This window comes from Squalius cephalus (assembly GCF_949319135.1).
Source record: "Squalius cephalus genome assembly, chromosome: 16".
Classification (NCBI taxonomy): Eukaryota; Metazoa; Chordata; class Actinopteri; order Cypriniformes; family Leuciscidae; genus Squalius; species Squalius cephalus.
Genome location: NC_137137.1, coordinates 7,983,308 through 8,000,807, shown reverse-complemented (window position 1 = coordinate 8,000,807; position 17,500 = coordinate 7,983,308). Strand labels below are relative to the sequence as shown.

At 35.8% G+C, this 17,500-nt stretch overlaps 4 protein-coding genes across 6 annotated transcripts in view; 3 read left to right on the top strand and 1 right to left on the bottom strand.

Moving 5' to 3' along the window:
• def6a (DEF6 guanine nucleotide exchange factor a) overlaps positions 1-2,431 on the top strand; it is a 12,694-nt gene extending 10,263 nt beyond the window's left edge. For 2 of the 3 annotated variants that reach the window (XM_079896992.1, XM_079896994.1), the window contains exons 9-11: positions 495-693; positions 1,763-1,853; positions 1,974-2,431. In XM_079896992.1, the coding sequence (XP_079753118.1) occupies positions 495-693; positions 1,763-1,853; positions 1,974-2,158 (475 nt within the window). In that variant the 3' untranslated portion in view covers positions 2,159-2,431. The remainder of the gene's footprint in view (positions 1-494; positions 694-1,762; positions 1,854-1,973) is intronic. The other variant, XM_079896993.1, reaches the window with a different exon arrangement.
• A 738-nt stretch (positions 2,432-3,169) lies between these two features.
• On the top strand, positions 3,170-5,753 carry ndufb11 (NADH:ubiquinone oxidoreductase subunit B11). The gene is made up of 3 exons (XM_079897964.1): positions 3,170-3,439; positions 3,871-4,004; positions 5,397-5,753. Exons 1-3 carry the CDS (start codon positions 3,248-3,250, stop codon positions 5,524-5,526), a joined length of 456 nt encoding a protein of 151 aa, XP_079754090.1. The 5' UTR covers positions 3,170-3,247; the 3' UTR covers positions 5,527-5,753.
• Positions 5,754-6,330: 577 nt separating this feature from the next.
• On the top strand, positions 6,331-11,183 carry rhoaa (ras homolog gene family, member Aa). The gene is made up of 5 exons (XM_079897357.1): positions 6,331-6,422; positions 8,150-8,305; positions 8,917-9,037; positions 9,161-9,291; positions 9,448-11,183. The coding sequence occupies exons 2-5, from the start codon at positions 8,150-8,152 to the stop codon at positions 9,619-9,621; spliced, it is 582 nt and encodes a 193-aa protein (XP_079753483.1). The 5' UTR covers positions 6,331-6,422; the 3' UTR covers positions 9,622-11,183.
• Positions 10,305-17,109, bottom strand: tpk2 (thiamin pyrophosphokinase 2). The gene is made up of 8 exons (XM_079897353.1): positions 16,887-17,109; positions 16,338-16,576; positions 14,668-14,731; positions 14,448-14,578; positions 12,449-12,567; positions 11,873-12,005; positions 11,508-11,604; positions 10,305-11,422 (listed from the first exon to the last, which is right to left on the bottom strand). Exons 1-8 carry the CDS (start codon positions 16,948-16,950, stop codon positions 11,376-11,378), a joined length of 894 nt encoding a protein of 297 aa, XP_079753479.1. The 5' UTR covers positions 16,951-17,109; the 3' UTR covers positions 10,305-11,375.
• Positions 17,110-17,500: the final 391 nt, after the last annotated feature.

The window sequence follows — 17,500 nt, the reverse complement described above, 5'->3', positions numbered from 1 at the left end:
ATTTTTATATAGAAAATAATTATACACCGTACACACACATATATTATGTAAAAACAAACTTTTATTTTGGATGCGATTAATTGTTTGACAGCCCTACTTTTGACGCATGACACCGTTTGAATAGCAATACACAGTTGAGTGCACAAGACTGAGACCACATTGAATATTTTGGATACAAAACCTGGAATTAAAGTTTTGGGATTCTGGAAAGATGCAGTGTAAAATGAATGAGAATTATTTAAGATTCTGCAGTATTTCTAGGTCACAAATGAAATGAAAAAAGCTAATTTTGTGACACTGATCATGCGTCTCCTTCGTACAAAGGATCAGATGTTCTCGCTCCCAGTGAAGCGCAGAATGCTCTCTGGATCATTCTCAAATCATGCTGGAGAAAATTTGTATTCATTTTTCAATTTAGAATTCAATTCATTATGCTGAAAGAGGTCTCTTTTAGCTTGTGTTGTGTTTGATCGTTCGCTGCCTCATTGCTACAGGCTACTGGCTGAGGAAGAGGAGAAGATGAAGGCCCTCATGTCTCTCCGTGAGGAGCAGGAGGAGTATATCCAGCGAGCCCAGCGGGAGAAACAAGAGCTCAGAGAGGAAATGGAAAGCAAGTCTCGATCTCTGGAGGATGCACAGAATCAGCTGGAGGAGGTCAGGGCCAATCGCTACCGAGTGGACCAGGATGTAGTGGTGAGTTTCTCTACGGTGATTTGTCTGACAAAAGTTTTTAATGCAATGACCTAAAGTACCATTAAAAAGTTTGTGGTCGGTACATTTTTTTAAAGTTGATCGAAACATTAATATTATAAAATATTATTACGATTTTAAATAACTGTTTTCTATTTGAATATATTTTAAAATGTAATTTATTTTTGTGTGAATTTTCAGCATCGTTACTCCAGTCTTCAGTGTCACATGATCCTTCAGAAATCATTCTAATAGGCTGATTTGCTGCTCAAGAAACATTTCTTATTATTATCAATGTTGAAAACAGGTGTGCTGCGCAATATTTTTGTTGAAATGTGTTAGATTTTTTTGATGAATATAAATATATAAAAATATGAATATAAAAAAAAGCATTTATTTGCAATAGAGATCTTTTGTAACATTATAAATGTCATTATGGTCACTATTGATCAATTTAATGTGTCCTTGCTGAATAAAGTATTATTTTCTTACAAACAAAAATTAAATCTTACTGACCCAAACTTTTTAATGGTAGTGTTTGCGTTAGTAATATTATTAGGGTAACACTTTTCAATAACTTCCTATTAGTTAACATTATTTAATGCATAAACTAACAATAAGCAGTATTCTATTACAGTACCAATTCATTTTAGTTAAATTAAAATGAAAATGTTAGTTCATGTTAGCTCAGGACCATTAAATATTAATTTGTAGGTACAACATTTGATTTTATTGATGTATTAGTGAGTTGCAATAAACATGAATTGAGTTTAATAAATGCATTAGAAGTACTTTTCATTGTTAGTGCATGTACTAATGTAAACTAATGTTAACAAATGAAACCTTTTTGTAAAGTGTTACATTATCAGTCTGTTGATGTGCTAATGCTGATATTAGCTGTTTATGTAAATGTGATTGTTGTGGAAATCGTCAAATCAACTAAACTAGCAGATTGATTGATTGATTGATTTGATTGATTGATTGATTGATTGATTGATTGATTGATTGATTGATTGGTTGGTTGGTTGGTTGGTTGGTTGGTTGATTGATCTGTATCTTTGTATCCTGGCAGGCTGCTCAAAGGAAGCTTCGTCAGGCCAGCACCAATGTTAAACATTGGAACGTTCAGATGAACAGATTAATGCATCCTATTGGACCAGGAGGTATGTATATTAACTAATTTACCCATATTTCAAGAAACAAAACACATTTATTTATGCTGCTTTCACAATCAATAAACTCCCTCTAACTTCCCTGTATTTTCTTGCCTTGTTTTCATGTAGAAAAAAGGGCCTCAGGAGGTGGGTCTTTTTCCAGCTTTCGCATCCCTTCACAGAAGGATCCAGGACTACGTCTGAAGCAGAAACCGGATGACCAGGATGAGGAAAGCAAAGAAAACATGGAAACCAGAGGAGGGTGTGAATCCGACAAGCGTTTGTCTACAAATGGAGATATGGACATACCTTAACATTGAGAAAAATATGTTTTTTTCTTCTGAGGCTGTTAAGACTGATTTGAGTGAAAGGTGCCAAGAGCTCATGCCGTTAAAAACGCCATGCTTTTTAATATTGTCATGATATGTTAATAGCTTGTTAAACAGTAATGTTTTGTACACTTACCATGTCACTTGTTTTAAAAGTATTGTACTGTAGTTGTTAATTATCTAATTGAGCTTTATGTAGACTAAGATGTACACTGAATAAATAATATGCATTTTTCAAGATGCTTTAGTGTCGTGAATTAAAAAAAGAACTGGTGGTGTAATCATTAGCTTAAAAATCTGTTTATTTTAAATGAGACAAAAAGATTTGCAAATGCTCATGCATGTAAATGGGATTTCTTGTGAGGGAGGAACAAGTTGAAGAGCTGAAGCGTCTGTGGTTTTGAGAACTTCCTGCTTCTGCAGTCAGATAACAAAACCATGAAGACAACTGCGTGGCACACACATGTTCCTTATAGATAGATATAACTAAAAAAAGATATGTTTTAGCTATTCCCCAGGTATTGACCAAGTATGCTTACACACACACACAGGGAATTTGGATTTGTAACGTAAACATCTGGTACTCAAAGAATATTAATCTAAAAAACAAAACAGAATTACTGATTAGCTCATACAGAATAATATGTATGCTTATGTGTAGAGAGTTATGGGTAAGTACAGATAATATATGATATAAATGTCAAATCCGATATAAAAAACTGAGCTGAATATTGCACGCATGGGTTTGTAATGGTGTAAATAAAAATAAATACTGCACAGACATTTTATAATGCATGAAGTGGAGATACTGCTAGATCGTTTTTAAAAATTAAAGCAAGAATAGCCAATCAATCAGATGTTATTTTTCAAAGCTGATTTTACCGATGGTATCAGAACCAGTTTAGATTGGTGAAACAGAGACACCTGCTGTTTATGAATAGTTCTTGTGTTATGATACACCCGGGACACTAGATGGCGGTAAGATCCCCAGCAAACCACATTTTAACCCGGAAAAAATAACCTGGAACAGAAGCTGTCTCGAAAGAGCTTCTAAGTGCAGAGAAAGCGGTGGAAATGGCTTCACGCCTGAGCCGAATCTGGCCCACCCTGTCCCGGGTTCGTTTGAGCTCGGCGCTCGGGAGCCGCTGTGTGTCACAGACGCCGAAGTCCAGCGCGTCCGGCGCGGCGGTTACATCTGATCTGCAGTCCTTATCTCCCGCGGCTCAGGACAGTCATGGACACGCAGAGGTCAGCCCGTTTGACAAGGTAAGACGAACACAAACACATGTGTATGATGCATGGGAGCTTGAATAATGTTAAGCTTGAGTAATGTTAAGCGGCTCACTGAAGTCTTAGGCTAAGCTGTCTGAAGTTTGACCTACCTGTTCATGTTTACACTGTGCACTGCATGATCTCAAGTCCAGATTCTCTATTGTGTCTCTCTTGTTATATGCTTTGTATTATGTTTAATGCTGTATCTGCTAGTTTTTTTTTTTTTTTTTTGATGCAATCATTATTCTATTCTATTCTGTCCTATCCTTTTCTATTCTGTTAAGCTGTCATAGTCTTCCAAATATGTCATATTGCAAATCCTAATTTTAATATAAAAGCTTTGTGTTGATAAGCAATTATGTTAACTTGTGTACGTCCATAAATGCAGGTTTATAAATTGTAAATGTTAATCTGTGTCTTTTCAGAATCCAGATTTCCATGGCTTCCATCATTCTGACCCATTTGTGGATGAATGGAACATGAGGTTGGCCTTTTTCTTTGGCATTTCTGTGGCCATTGTAATCGGAGGCACTTTCGTCCACTATTTACCAGATCACGGGTAAGTGCATGAATAAACTGACTAAATTTTGCACAGAATCCAGTGATTCACCAATCAGGATCCAACATCAATAACACATACAGTGGTAATAAAGTTGGAGCCAGAAGCTATCAGCATAGACTATCTAATCTGTTTGAAGAGGAACGTGATAATATTCTTGATGACTTTGTGTTTAAAGTTTAAAATTTTTAAACATTTCAAACAATTAGACATAAGATGAAGTCGTCCTTGACCTACCTCAATTGGCAGTAGCGGCCTTTGCTATGTTTCACTTGAAACAGGCCTCGCAGAAGAAGGGGGCTCCGCTTGCTGTCGAAAAAGAGCCCCGTCCCCTGCCATCACGCAGCACACACACACACACACACCAGGGGTGAAAATTAACAGGGGCTTGGGGAAAAAACGCCACTAAAACTAATAAAAATGCTTCCAAAAACCAAGATATGGTGCAAAAAAACGTCTATGTATAAGGTCGTGTTTGTAATATTTATAAGTTATAACCAATATCACAAGAGCAAACGCGCCGTTTTCCCTAATATTAGCACGTTTGCCAATGTGATTTTGACTTTTTTTTAGGGCTGTCAAACGATTAATCGCGATTAATCGCATCCAAAATAAAAGTTTGTGTTTACATAATATATGTATGTGTATGGAGTATAATTATTTTCTATATATAAATACACACACATGCATATATATATTTAAGAAAAATGTGTTATATATAAAATATTTATATATAATATAAATTATATATAATATAAATATATATACACAGTATATACATGCAAATATTTCTTAAATATATACATGCATGTGTGTATTTATATATAGAAAATAATTATACACCGTACACACACATATATTATGTAAAAACAAACTTTTATTTTGGATGCGATTAATCGCGATTAATCGTTTGACAGCCCTACTTTTTTTTACAACAATTCAGTGAACAATAACTTAATAGTCTATTAGGTGACTTATATTTTACACTCTATATTGTCTGTTTGTCCTCTATTTTGCCAATGAAAATAGTTCCAAACAGTAGAGCCATTACGTGTCTCTGAGCAACAGAGTTTCAGTTTCATTACTGAATGAATCTGCGTTTTTGAACAAATCAATTTAATGAATGATTAAATGACTCACTCAGTCACTTCTGCTTTGTTCCTGAATGAATCAGCCATTTTGAAGGAATCGATGGGGGCTCTGACTGTTTCTTTAAAAACAGGCCTCCGAATTGCAAAGGCTCTGTTAATTGGTTGATAATTGGGTTCACCTCCAAGTGTGTATTTTTTTTTTCCAATGTTTTATTTCTTCTGAAGCAATAATGGTTTTCCATTTCTTTTAATCATAATATACATGATCTGTCTCTCTCTGTCTTCTGTTTTTATGCTCCAGCATGAGGCAGTGGGCTCGCCGGGAAGCTGAAAGGTTGATCAAACAGCGGGAAGCTGAAGGTCTTCCCCTCATGACTGAAAACTATTACGATCCAAGCACGATTGTTCTCCCATCCTCTGGAGAGGACTAGACAACATTTTGTCAATAATTATCCTGTTAATTTGTGTTGATTGTACATTTGACTCTCCTCAACTATATTATAATAAAAAATAAAAAAAAAGTTATAATACAGTAGTATGTGATATTTTTAAATTGTGGTCAGTTGGTATATCTAATACTTGAAAATGAATGATACTGTAGAATTAACAGTTTGTTTGCAAACATATGGGTGTAATAATAAAGTTGAGTGTTAATGTATGTTGTTTTATGTAATGATTATTATTTTATAGATTGCACTATGAACAGTGTGTAAGGTGAAGTATTAGAGAGAGCCAAAGTATTTATATGATGTACAAAACAACTGAAAGTAGGTGTTTTGTGGTGCAGTTTTATACACATAAATTCAGAAAACATAAGAAACTAGGATGTGGATGAGTCAGGAAGATGAATAGTAATTTGAGTTTCTTTCCAACTGTTATTTATTTAGTAATGTATTCATCTGTAGCTTTATTTCTATTTTCTGTTTTCGTAAGAAATGAGTATGGTGAATGATGATGTTTTCAAAACAAAATTTAAATAAATAATTTAAAATAAATAAAAAAAAAGCTTTTAAATTAACGAATCAAACAAATAAAATGGGGAAAACAGTGACGAGGAAAGTCAATTTAACCTCATTAGTAGTATCCTCAAAAATGACACTGTTTCCGGAATATATCATATTTTTATTATTAGTTAAATAACGTCTTAGAGAAGAACTAAAAAGTCGAAAGATATGTTGCTGTTCTTCTGCTTTTGGACGTCTCTGCCTCTTGATTGGTAGAAACGATCGTGAATGGGCGTGTCTTAGCGGCGTGGCACTGTCTGCGGGGCGGGGCCTTGGGGTCGTACAGGAAAAGAAAGAAAGCGAGGACATCTGTAACGAAAACGGTAAATACGCATACAAAAACACCTCTGGTACTTACAATCGATATATTCATTAATTTCCCATACGTTCTAGAGCCAATACTGCCGAGTAGCCTTTTTTAAAACCACTCCATTGAGTAAAATGATGCCTTTTATATGCGGCTAGCTCAGTGCTAATAGGCTAAGTGTGATGATGACGGAAACGGACGAACAACAAGATGCCGAACATGAGTTTATAATCGTATTAAAGTCCGATTATCAAGACCGTAAGACGTCTGGAAAGGCTAATACAAGTGTTGATTTGTGGATCCAGTCGAATCCAAGCCAAATTGTGCTAATGTTACACTTATTAGGGCGTGAGATGAGGCGTCCCAGTTAGCATAGGGAGTAAACCGGGGACTGATCCATTTGGCTCAGACATGCGGCTGTTATAATTATCACCATCTTTAGTTTATTCTCCAACATAACAGCCAGCACTTTAAACGTCTATTTTATCCCCCATTAAGGCTCCAGTCTCGTTGAATCAGTGCTTGACTCGATGTTAATCTACAAAAGGTTGCTTGAGTGACAATAGGTTGACCTGACTGCAGTCAGCTGTTTTTATGGTAGATCTAATACGATGTGTGTCACAGATTTTGGCATAACACTTGTATTGATCAGTGAATTGAGTAGGGTGCGGTGTGTGTGTGTGTGTGTGAGGAGAGTTTGATGCTGCAGTGCTATAATAACATAAGAACCCAGTGTACAGATTGATGAATGTATAGGCGTACCTAATAAGACCATGTACTATATTAGCTTACGTTGTTTTATTTCGAAATATAAAAAAATGAGACAAATTATTTGTTTATTTTACTAAAAGAAATCTATTTTTCTTAATAAATACATGCAATCTGATATTATTACAGGGCTCAACACTAAGGATTTTTCTACAGGCCTGATCAGGCCAGTGGTTCAAATTTTTACTTGCACAGCCAAAAAAAAAAAAAAACACAATTATTTTTTGTAACATTGTATTCTAATAAATGATTTTTTTTTTTTAGATACCAATGAAATTTCACAATTCTCATATCTACATAAAATATAGAGATTAATTCAAATTAAACACAAACCTGTTTAATAATACATATCTCTTACTCAAAGCAATTAAAGAAGCTGTTTTCATAGTATCCAGTAATGAAACTGGTTGATGAATGAATGCAATCTGAATATTTGAAAACATGGATTTCAAAAGAATATGGAGTTGCCAATAGTAATAAAAATATTTGTAACCACATTAAGTAAATATTTAATAGGTTTCTTTATAAAAGATGCTCATGCTCTGTATGTAATTATAAATATAACTTTTTTTGGTCAAGTTGGTGTATAGGAATAGAAATAGAAAGCCTACGGACATTAACTTAATTAACTGAGCTACAAGCTTTTAATTTATGAACTTGTCTTTACCCACTTTTCATTTTCATTGTGGGGACAAAATTATAGCAACTTAGCAAGTGATAGGTTATTGTTGAATGGATGTTCAGGAATGTCAAATTCCAGAACTGTAATCCATTGTTCATTTCTATCAGTAGTTCTTTGATTAAATATGTTGGTTAATACATGTTTTAATAATATGTGAAGTATGTACATAAATCATAGTGGGCTTATTTGTAACACAGGTGGCTTTAAATGGTACCATGTTCATTTTAAGCCCACTCTAAAATTTCCACTTGCCTCCTGTAATTATTGGCTGATCTTTCCATTTTGTGTGACAGATGGCTGCAATTCGCAAGAAGCTTGTAATTGTTGGAGATGGAGCATGTGGAAAGACGTGTTTACTCATTGTATTCAGTAAAGACCAGTTTCCTGAGGTCTACGTACCCACAGTGTTCGAGAACTATGTTGCTGATATTGAGGTGGATGGCAAGCAGGTGAGATTGTCTTCTAACATCAAACTATTACAGAACATGTGTCTCTTCTAGAGCAGTTTGAACTTGTATGCAGTTTATTTGAAACCTCACCAAGGCTGCATTTATCATTAAAAACAGTAATATTGTGAAATATTATTACAATTTAAAATAACAGTTTTCTATTTTAATATATTTTAAAATTGAGTGATTTATTCCTGTGATGCAAAGTTGAATTTTCAGCATCATTATTACTCCAGTCTTCAGTGTCACATGATCCTTCAGAAATCATTCTAATATGCTGATTTGCTGCTCAAGAAACATTTCTTACTATTAGCAATGTTGAAAACAGTTGTGCTGCTTAATATTTCTGTGGAAACTGAGGATTATTTGATGAAAAGGAGCAGTATCTATTTGAAATAGAAATCTTATGTGACATTATAAATGTCTTAACTGTCATTTTTGATAAATTTAATGCATCCTTGCTAAATAAAAGTATTAATTTCTTTAGAAAAATCTTATTGACCCCAAACCTTTGAATGGTAGTGTAATTCTAAATAAAAACTGAATAATTATTGAACTTTTTACACAAATTGTAATGCTGATAATATCATTTGTAATAATTTTGTTGTCAGGTGGAACTGGCTCTATGGGATACAGCTGGACAAGAGGACTATGACAGGCTGCGGCCCCTGTCCTACCCAGACACTGATGTCATCCTCATGTGCTTTTCCATAGACAGCCCTGACAGTTTGGGTGAGAGAATCCGTCTCTACCAGTCTTTAATATGAATTATATACAATACTTTGAGACTATATGGATTTACTAAGACCAAATTGCTGTGGTCACTGTGTTGAAAACCTTGTTCTGTTCACACAGAGAATATCCCAGAAAAATGGACGCCAGAGGTAAAACATTTCTGTCCAAATGTTCCAATAATTCTGGTGGGTAATAAAAAAGATTTACGGAATGATGATCACACTCGACGGGAGCTGCAGAAGATGAAACAGGTGTGTGAGCACTTTCTACTCTAAACTTATACTGATTTTTAGTTAGGTGACACAAAAATAATGGAACTAATGGTTGTGGTGTTTCAGTGTTATTATATTGTATTTCGAGATAATGAAGTGTACTAACGCCCTTTCAATGCTTTCTTCCTTGAACAGGAACCAGTTAAACCAGAGGAAGGGCGAGACATGGCTAATCGCATAAATGCCTTCGGCTACCTCGAGTGTTCAGCTAAAACTAAGGATGGTGTGAGGGAAGTGTTCGAAATGGCCACAAGAGCGGCGCTCCAAGCCAAAAAACGTGGCAAAAAGAATGCCTGCGCTTTGCTATAGAGAACGAGAGACGAAAAGAAAGAACGAGGGAGGGAAAGGGGTAACCAAACTAGGCCAAGGAAAATGAAAGAGCTATAAAAGTTTGCAAATAGAGGGAAGAAACGCCCCTAGTGTTAATTATGTACTCGGGGGGGGTCAGGGAGGGTCGTTTTCAATCCAGGCCAAAGGAAACTACAGAAGATAGTAGGGACAACTGCACCCGGCAAAAAAGGGACTTAAACATTTTTATGGCCATCAGTCCTTTTTCAAATCAAGATTAGTTGACCTTTAAGCCTTCAGACTGATCACAAGCATAAGAATAGTGTATTTGTAGGGTAATTAAAGATTGACGTGGTTTCACAGTGGCTCACAATCACCGATTGCTTTAGGGGTGGGATTACTAGTGATGTATTCTTTGGCCCATAGCACATCTTCTGATTTGAAGATCAGCACTGTAAGCAAGAACAGAAACAAACAACTTGGTCTAAAAAGATTCCTTTTTTGGCACTAAGTGCATTATTCAGGGTGTAAAAGGCATTAGTTAGTACTCTACATCATGTGTGCTACATGTCAAGCAGGGAGTTGTTTTTTTGGATCAAGATATTGGCCACATAACGTAATACTCCCATGATGCCCTTTGTAAACCTCCCAGGAACCCAGTGCCGTCTTATGTAAATCATTCATGCCTGTCCTTCGTACTACGATTTTCTTTTTAATGATCTTTTTTTTTTCCTGCATTAACATGCTAATATCGTTGGTTAACACAACTGGTTCCTCTGTGCCCTCCTGTCCTGTCGCAAAATTGACGGTTTAGTCACTGGTTTAAAATAGCTGAAAGTAGTGGTAGTCTTACAATTCTTTATTCCAATAAGATTTAAATATATCTTGTACTTTTTTGCCATTTGCCTATAAAAGTCGAAGTAAGATGCGTTAAGCAATGATCATACTAATTCACCTTTTTTTGTGAGTATTTTATGTGCTTGCTCATGTATTATAATTAAAAAAGAAGAAGAAACTTTGGGTTTATCAGCCCTTGTGGAGCTCAAAGCAGAACTGCAGCTCTGTATGTTGACTGTCAAGACACTGTTCGATTTTGGCAATATTTTATAATAGGTGACAGTAACTTAATTTTTCCCCATATTCCTCTTTGCCTGCATGACAGGCTTTTATTTGGTGTGCAGAAATAAAAGTAATATTTATCTCACTGTGTAAATGAGAAACTCCCTCCATTTCACTCCCATTTGTTTTCTTTTTCTCCTGTACTGTATGTTTTCTTTTTTTTTTTTTGTGAAATTCTACTGGCTTATCCTATATCTTTTTTGCGTATTTTACAAATTCTAGTATCTTAGAATTGAAACGTTTTAAAAGAAATAAAGAATGGAAAAATGTAGCGAAATGTGATTTTGAAAGAGCTGTTTAATGCCATATTATTAAATGCAAGTAATTTCAGAAGAGATTCTGCATTTCATTCTAAGAAAAAAAGAGCCTTCGATGCATCAATTATCTTTTGTATACCAGTGCATCTTTGGATTTCCACAGACTCGTTTGAAATGTATTGGAAAAAATAAATTCTTATAGGGTAATTTTTCTTGGGTCTTTATTTCGTCTCTTCTCCAGTTGATGTTTTGCGTAAAATACCTCATGTCTTCACTAGCTAGATGTGGTCTTCAGTAAACGAGTACACATGCTGACAATGTTAGGAGTTAAAAGCAGAGGTAGATAAAATAAATCCCAATCTTTTGCAAGTTGACCAGTTGCACATCACCGGTCAGTCTTTATAGTGATCTGTGCAATCCAGCCACAAATTCGTGATAATAGGGCTCTGAAATGAGAGGAAACGCAAGTTATAGTTTTTCTCATCATAAATGGCATGCTATCAAATTCTACCTGGTGATCTGACACCAAACCTGAGTCTGGCTCAATGATGGCGTGTCTGATGAGGAAGTCCAGAACCACCATGGCACAGTTTGGCTTAAACTCCTCACTGACTAGGAGATCTTTCACCTGAGAACAACATATCAGACAGGGGAGAATGGGGGTAAGATGTGCCACCCCGTAATCTAGGAAACTCCACACATTTTGTCATTATATAGAAACATCCCTTCAAATACAGCCGTCTGAGATATTTTCTATGGTGAAATAATTTTTTTGCATGCAATTTACTACCTGTAAAACGACATCCATCTATGTCAAAGCAAACCTCTATGTCAGCTCATCTTATATTAAATACATCACATAGCATTCAACCCTAAAATCAATGGGATGCATTTACCTTCTCGATTGGATAGTAGTAAAATGCTTGCACTTCTCCGTCTCCAATATGAGGCTGAAAATTGAGAGGCAGCTCTAAATCAAAGACAAACTGACACTCAGGAAATATTCCTTCGTCATCTTCGTAGGTGTAGCTACAGAGACAGAGGGAAGCATGAATTGAAGATTCAAGATTGCAGAACGTCTTTCAATTTAGCTAAACATAGTAAACGGTTTCCAGGCAGAAATCATGCCTGCGACAACAGGCGTTCATGACTTTGATCACAGTGACATCTTCCAGACTTGAATTCTGGTCATCTTCCCTTGGGCGCTTGCAATATTTCTCTGGAAGCCTGCCAATTGGAGGCTATTTCTGGCTATTTAAGCAGTCTCTTTTGCAAGAGAGTTGAGAGAGTTTAAATCTACCCTGGTATCTGGGAAAGGTTTTGAATAGGAAAAAACGGTAACATGCATCTTTAATCTTAAAAAATCATCAGTTACCAATAGCTTTTTTGCTTCATAAAAGGTTCTAAATAATTTTCAAAGACCCAAGTGAAATAGTAGGATAGAAAAAAAAGAAAAAGAAAGGATTATGCACCTCACAGTTCCCACGGGACGCGCTTGCTCTGCCAGGCCTGGAGGGATGCAGGCCTCCTCTCCACACTCTTTTACCAATGTATGCCTTACACTACAGCCTGCTGCCAGTCCTCCAGCCGCCTGAATGATAAATCAAATCATTTATAAATCAACCCAATTACATCAAAATTGGAGATTTGTGGTTTATGGTTATGTTTGTTATCTTCGAGGTCATCTATATGCTAATGTACTTCTAAAAGACAGTAGTAATTTATATAGCACATAATTACAATTTTGCTTTATTTATTACTCCATTTGTTTAATAACTTTATACACTAACGTTCAAAAGTTTGGGGTCGGTAAGATTTATTGTTTATTAAAAGTCTCTTATGATCACCAAAACGGCATTTGATTAAAAACACAGTAAAAACTGTAATATTGTGAAATAATATTACAATTTAACCCTCTGGTACAGTACTGTTCAAAAATGACCGAATTCTTTTTTTTTATTTCAATTAAATGCTTGTACTAAATAGGTCACCAGCTGGAGTGCCCTTGAGAGCCACCAGAGGGCACTCCACATCAGACTATTGTCATTCCCTCACAAATGACATTTCCCATAACTCACTGCCCGGACTTTTCATCCATTATCACATTCACCTGTCTCTCATTATCTTCTTGAGCTCACCCCATATAAGCCTGGCTTTGCATGTTGTTGCGCTGCATTTCTGAGCATTCTCCCTTTCATTGTCTCTTGGTTCTTGGATTTTTGCCTGTTTCTTGGATTCCCTTTTTGCCTCTGACCCCAGCCTGTTTGTTTGTTTGTTTGTTTGTTTGTTTGGACTGCCTTCCTGTGCTCGACTCTTTGCCTGTGTTTCATTACGATTCTGGATTACTGTAATAAACTGCATTTGGATCCTCAACCTTGTCTCGGAGCAGTTCGTAACAATATATTAGCTTGATAATGTTTTTTATTTAATATTTTTTGGTACTAAATTATATTTAAGCAGTAGTTATAATACATTTATTCACGTTTTGAGCATGGACCTGACATTTTTTTTTTCAACTTAAACTGTCATAAATCTTGAATGCGTTGGAGCACAGACTTAAGTTTGGTCTATTTTTAAAGACGACACTTGGCAGATTATTGCTGAAGTGAATCAAGTTTTAAAAAGTGAACTTGAACTTGATTTTTTTTTTTTTCAAATACCATTTTCAATTTTATATTAAATAATTATTTTCCAAAATCAAAACCATAAACGTAAACAACCTGTGTTCCAAATTTGAGGTTGATATCTCAAAAAATTAGCTTTCAGTAAGATTTTGTTTGGCCGCAGGTAGAAAACGTTTCCAATAGATGAAATTCGCCTCCCATTCATTTCCAATGGGGTATTTTTTGACTGCAAACAATACAAGTGTGTGAATGTCTTTTTCAGGACCATTTAACCTTTTAACCATCCATGATTTTTTTATGTTCACAAAGCAAGTGTCAAAACCAAAAGTGTTTTGTACCATTCCGAAAAAAGATTTTTTTTTTAACATTTTTTATGTACAAAATTACTGAACAGCACCAGAGGGTTAAAATAACTGTTTTATATATATTTTATATATATATTATATATATTTTTGTGGTTTTCAGCGTTATTACTCCAGTCTTCAGTGTCACATGATGCTTCAGAATTCCAATATGCTGATTTGGTGCTGAAGAAATATTTCTAATTATTATCAATGTTGAAAACTGTTTCAGTATTCTTTGATAAATAGTTTAGAACATCATTTATTTAAAACAGAAATCCTTTGTAACATTATAAATTATTTTACGGTCACTTCTGATCAATTTAATACATCCTTGCTGAATAAAACTATTAATTTCTTCTTTAAAAAAAAACAAACATTACTGACCCCAAAAGTTTAAACAGAAGTGTATGTTTGAGAGGTCCAACTTCTTGCTCAACCAATGTTGTTAGTTTGGTGTAGCACTGCTTGTAATGAACTGATTAATTTGTGTATTAATAAATCACCATGTTGTCCAGTCTTCCTGGATACGTCTGTTTGGTCAGAGATCGTCGTGCCAGCCACATATTAAGATTGCCACTTGAATCCCGAGTGTAGCCATTGACATGGACACCGTACCGTTTCACTCCAAACAGACCTGTATTTGACCATTATTTAGAAACAGCTATAAGTGTCACTTGGTCTGTGACAAAGTAGAAGCATGAAATGAATATTTTATTAACATACTTGTAGCTGCTCTCTCCATATACATCAGCGGAGGATCGCAATACCTGGGCATCACAGCGTATTGCTGAAAAGAAATGCACTCTGATAAATATAAAAGAATCAGTGTCTGACATTATTAAACAAGGAAAAGAAATGCTACTGTAGTGAAATATTCTGCAGCTTTTTATTTAAAGTGGCCCATTATGCTTTTTCAGATATTAACTGTCATGCAGTGTGTAATATAGCTGTTTGTGAATGTAAAAGGTCTGCAAAGTTTCAAAGATCGAAGTGCACGGTAAATAGTTATTGTCTCCCAAAAGAAAGAACTGATTCTAAACTGAACATCGAAAACGAGTCTGCAGTAATTAGTCTTACTTCCTGCTTGAACATGCGTAGGTTTGTAACAAATTTGCTAAATAATTGCCTATGATCTTCATTGGCTGCTCGTGAACAACGTCTACTTTGACCCGCCCTCAAACACTGTAGTTGTAGCTGAGGCCTGGAAGAGTTTGCTAACCACTGGGCCTGTAATTCAGATATGATAATGGGCATTTCGTTTCTGACACACAATCTAAGTGGTAGACCAATCACAACAAACTGGGCCATCTGACCAATCAGAGCAGAGTTGGCTCTCGGAAAGGAGGGGTTTAGAGAGACAGAATCCTTCATCAAACCATTTCAGACACTGTTGAGAAAAGAGGTGATGCTGCAATGTACAATATGAGAAAATAACGTTTTTTGACCTAGGATCCATGTAAAAACATATTGTAGGAGACCTTTAAAATAGCATAATAGGGACACTTTAACGTAATTGTTTTTTTATGTAAATTGATGTCATGATGTGTTGTGTTATATGATAGTGGAAGCCCTTGAAACTCATGTATTGCTCATTATTTCTGACACTGGAATAAATTGAAACAAATGCTTAAAGGAGAACTCTGGTCAATTTTAACATTGAGCTCATTTTTTTGTAAATTTGGTGTGCTGTCAGTACAGAGAACAACGACAAAAATCGGTGTTGCCTACACCGTGTTATCCTCTTTTTAAAACCTGCTTTTGGCCTCTTAACATCCTTGATGTGTCATTACAAGTGCCCAGCCATGTGAGTGATTCCTTCAGAGTGAACGCGGGTGAATCTGACTGCAGTAGATGTGAAAGATATGAATAAAAATGATGTTATTTCAGCCAGCGCACATACCTGTATTTACATCCTGTTTTCGGTCGAAGCCCACAGTAGTCGATTGTCGAGTTCACGCGCATAGGTTTAGTATGTACGATCATGCGCCCGAACTCGACAATCGACTACTGTGGGCTTCGACCGAAAACAGGATGTAAATACAGGTATGTGCGCTGGCTGAAATAACATCACTTTTATTCATATCTTTCACATCTACTGCAGTCAGATTCACCGCGTTCACTCTGAAGGAATCACTCACATGGCTGGGCACTTGTAATGACACATCAAAGATGTTAAGAGGCTAAAAGCTGGTTTAAAACTTGCCCCATTGAAGTCAACAGGGTGCAAATTTTAAAAAGAGGATAACACGGTGTAGGCAACACCGATTTTTGTCGTTGTTCTCTGTATTGACAGCACTCCAAATTTACAAAAAAATGAGCTCAATGTTAAAATTGACCGGAGTTCTCCTTTAAATAGTAAGGGTGAAGATGGGTAACTATCAGATATGTCTCACCTCATCTCTCCAGCCTATTAGACAGGTGAATGATGCCTCTCTCCTCAGCTCCTGCAAGACCTCATCCACAGCCACTGATCTGCTCTCAAAAGTGTCAACACTGGAGCAGAAGGTTATAGAGCTCCCATAAGGTTTGAAGACAGAAGGAAAACGACCAAGAGTTGATGCTACTTTTGGGGAAATCCATCCAACCTGTTCTCCAGCCACCTCAAAACGTAGACAGCTCTCTAAACTAGAACCTGGAATAAAGTAATGCACTGATTCTGTATAAATGCATTTTACATGTAATAAATGTAAAAACACAGTAATATCACAGTAATAAATTATTTACCTTGCACCTTAAATACAGGCAAGTATACAGAACTTAAAAAAAGTGTTGATATATATATAAAAAAATTACAAATATAATTATGTTTTACTAATTGCTCATCATCTTTGTCAGTATAAATTGATTTTACAGATAAAAAAAAAAAGACCAACCCATACATAATTTGTCCATTCACACTGGATCACATGCAAATGTATTGTTCTGTCAATTTATTTCCCCACCTGGTAAATGAAAGTTATTCATTCGACGCAGGAGTTGTAGCATTTTCTCCGACCACGAAGTCATTTGTCGATTTCACACGTATAACAGTAAATTATCCGTTCAGAAACCGTGATTTATGATATTGGGGGATTTGTGCTTGTCGTTGACATGCTGTCACACACCCACGGGCTTCATGCTCGCCTCCATTGTTGCATTTCCTGTTGATGTGAGCCCTGATTGGGTGGCAGGTGCCATTGATCTGCGCGCTGATTGGTTGAAGCTCTATGACGAGTGTTGCTCATAGGTGTTTCTCCACTAGAGGGCGAATGTAGATAAAAACAAAGGCCACCTGTAATGTTACTGGACTAAAATACTATGTAACGAAGGCTGAAGCTGACCAGACATTAAAAAAAGTCATGTTAGTTCTCCATATACAGTGCTAAACGGTTTATTGTTCAATTATCATGTTATTATGTGGAAATTGCACCTACTGTGAATTGGGTCATTAGTAAGTTTATGAGTTCACATCACATCATGTAATCTTTAAGTGAAATACTTTGTGCTTGCTGTCCATCATGAAGTGTTTGATACAATAGACGTAAATAGATACAGATGAAGATGAGGTGAAAGTGTA

Bases quoted from the DNA above. Each gene is read 5' to 3' on its own strand.
- rhoaa (XM_079897357.1), top strand. From the start codon at position 8,150: ATGGCTGCAATTCGCAAGAAGCTTGTAATTGTTGGAGATGGAGCATGT. The intron at 8,306-8,916 runs GTGAGATTGTCT...TTTTGTTGTCAG, and splicing joins TTGAGGTGGATGGCAAGCAG to GTGGAACTGGCTCTATGGGA. The intron at 9,038-9,160 runs GTGAGAGAATCC...CTGTTCACACAG, and splicing joins AGACAGCCCTGACAGTTTGG to AGAATATCCCAGAAAAATGG.
- tpk2 (XM_079897353.1), bottom strand. From the start codon at position 16,950: ATGACTTCGTGGTCGGAGAAAATGCTACAACTCCTGCGTCGAATGAAT. The intron at 12,568-14,447 runs GTGATTTATTAA...TTTATCATTCAG, and splicing joins CAGGAAGACTGGACAACATG to GCGGCTGGAGGACTGGCAGC. The intron at 11,423-11,507 runs GTTTGGTGTCAG...CTCTCATTTCAG, and splicing joins CATCATTGAGCCAGACTCAG to AGCCCTATTATCACGAATTT.
- ndufb11 (XM_079897964.1), top strand. From the start codon at position 3,248: ATGGCTTCACGCCTGAGCCGAATCTGGCCCACCCTGTCCCGGGTTCGT. The intron at 3,440-3,870 runs GTAAGACGAACA...GTGTCTTTTCAG, and splicing joins AGGTCAGCCCGTTTGACAAG to AATCCAGATTTCCATGGCTT. The intron at 4,005-5,396 runs GTAAGTGCATGA...TTTATGCTCCAG, and splicing joins CACTATTTACCAGATCACGG to CATGAGGCAGTGGGCTCGCC.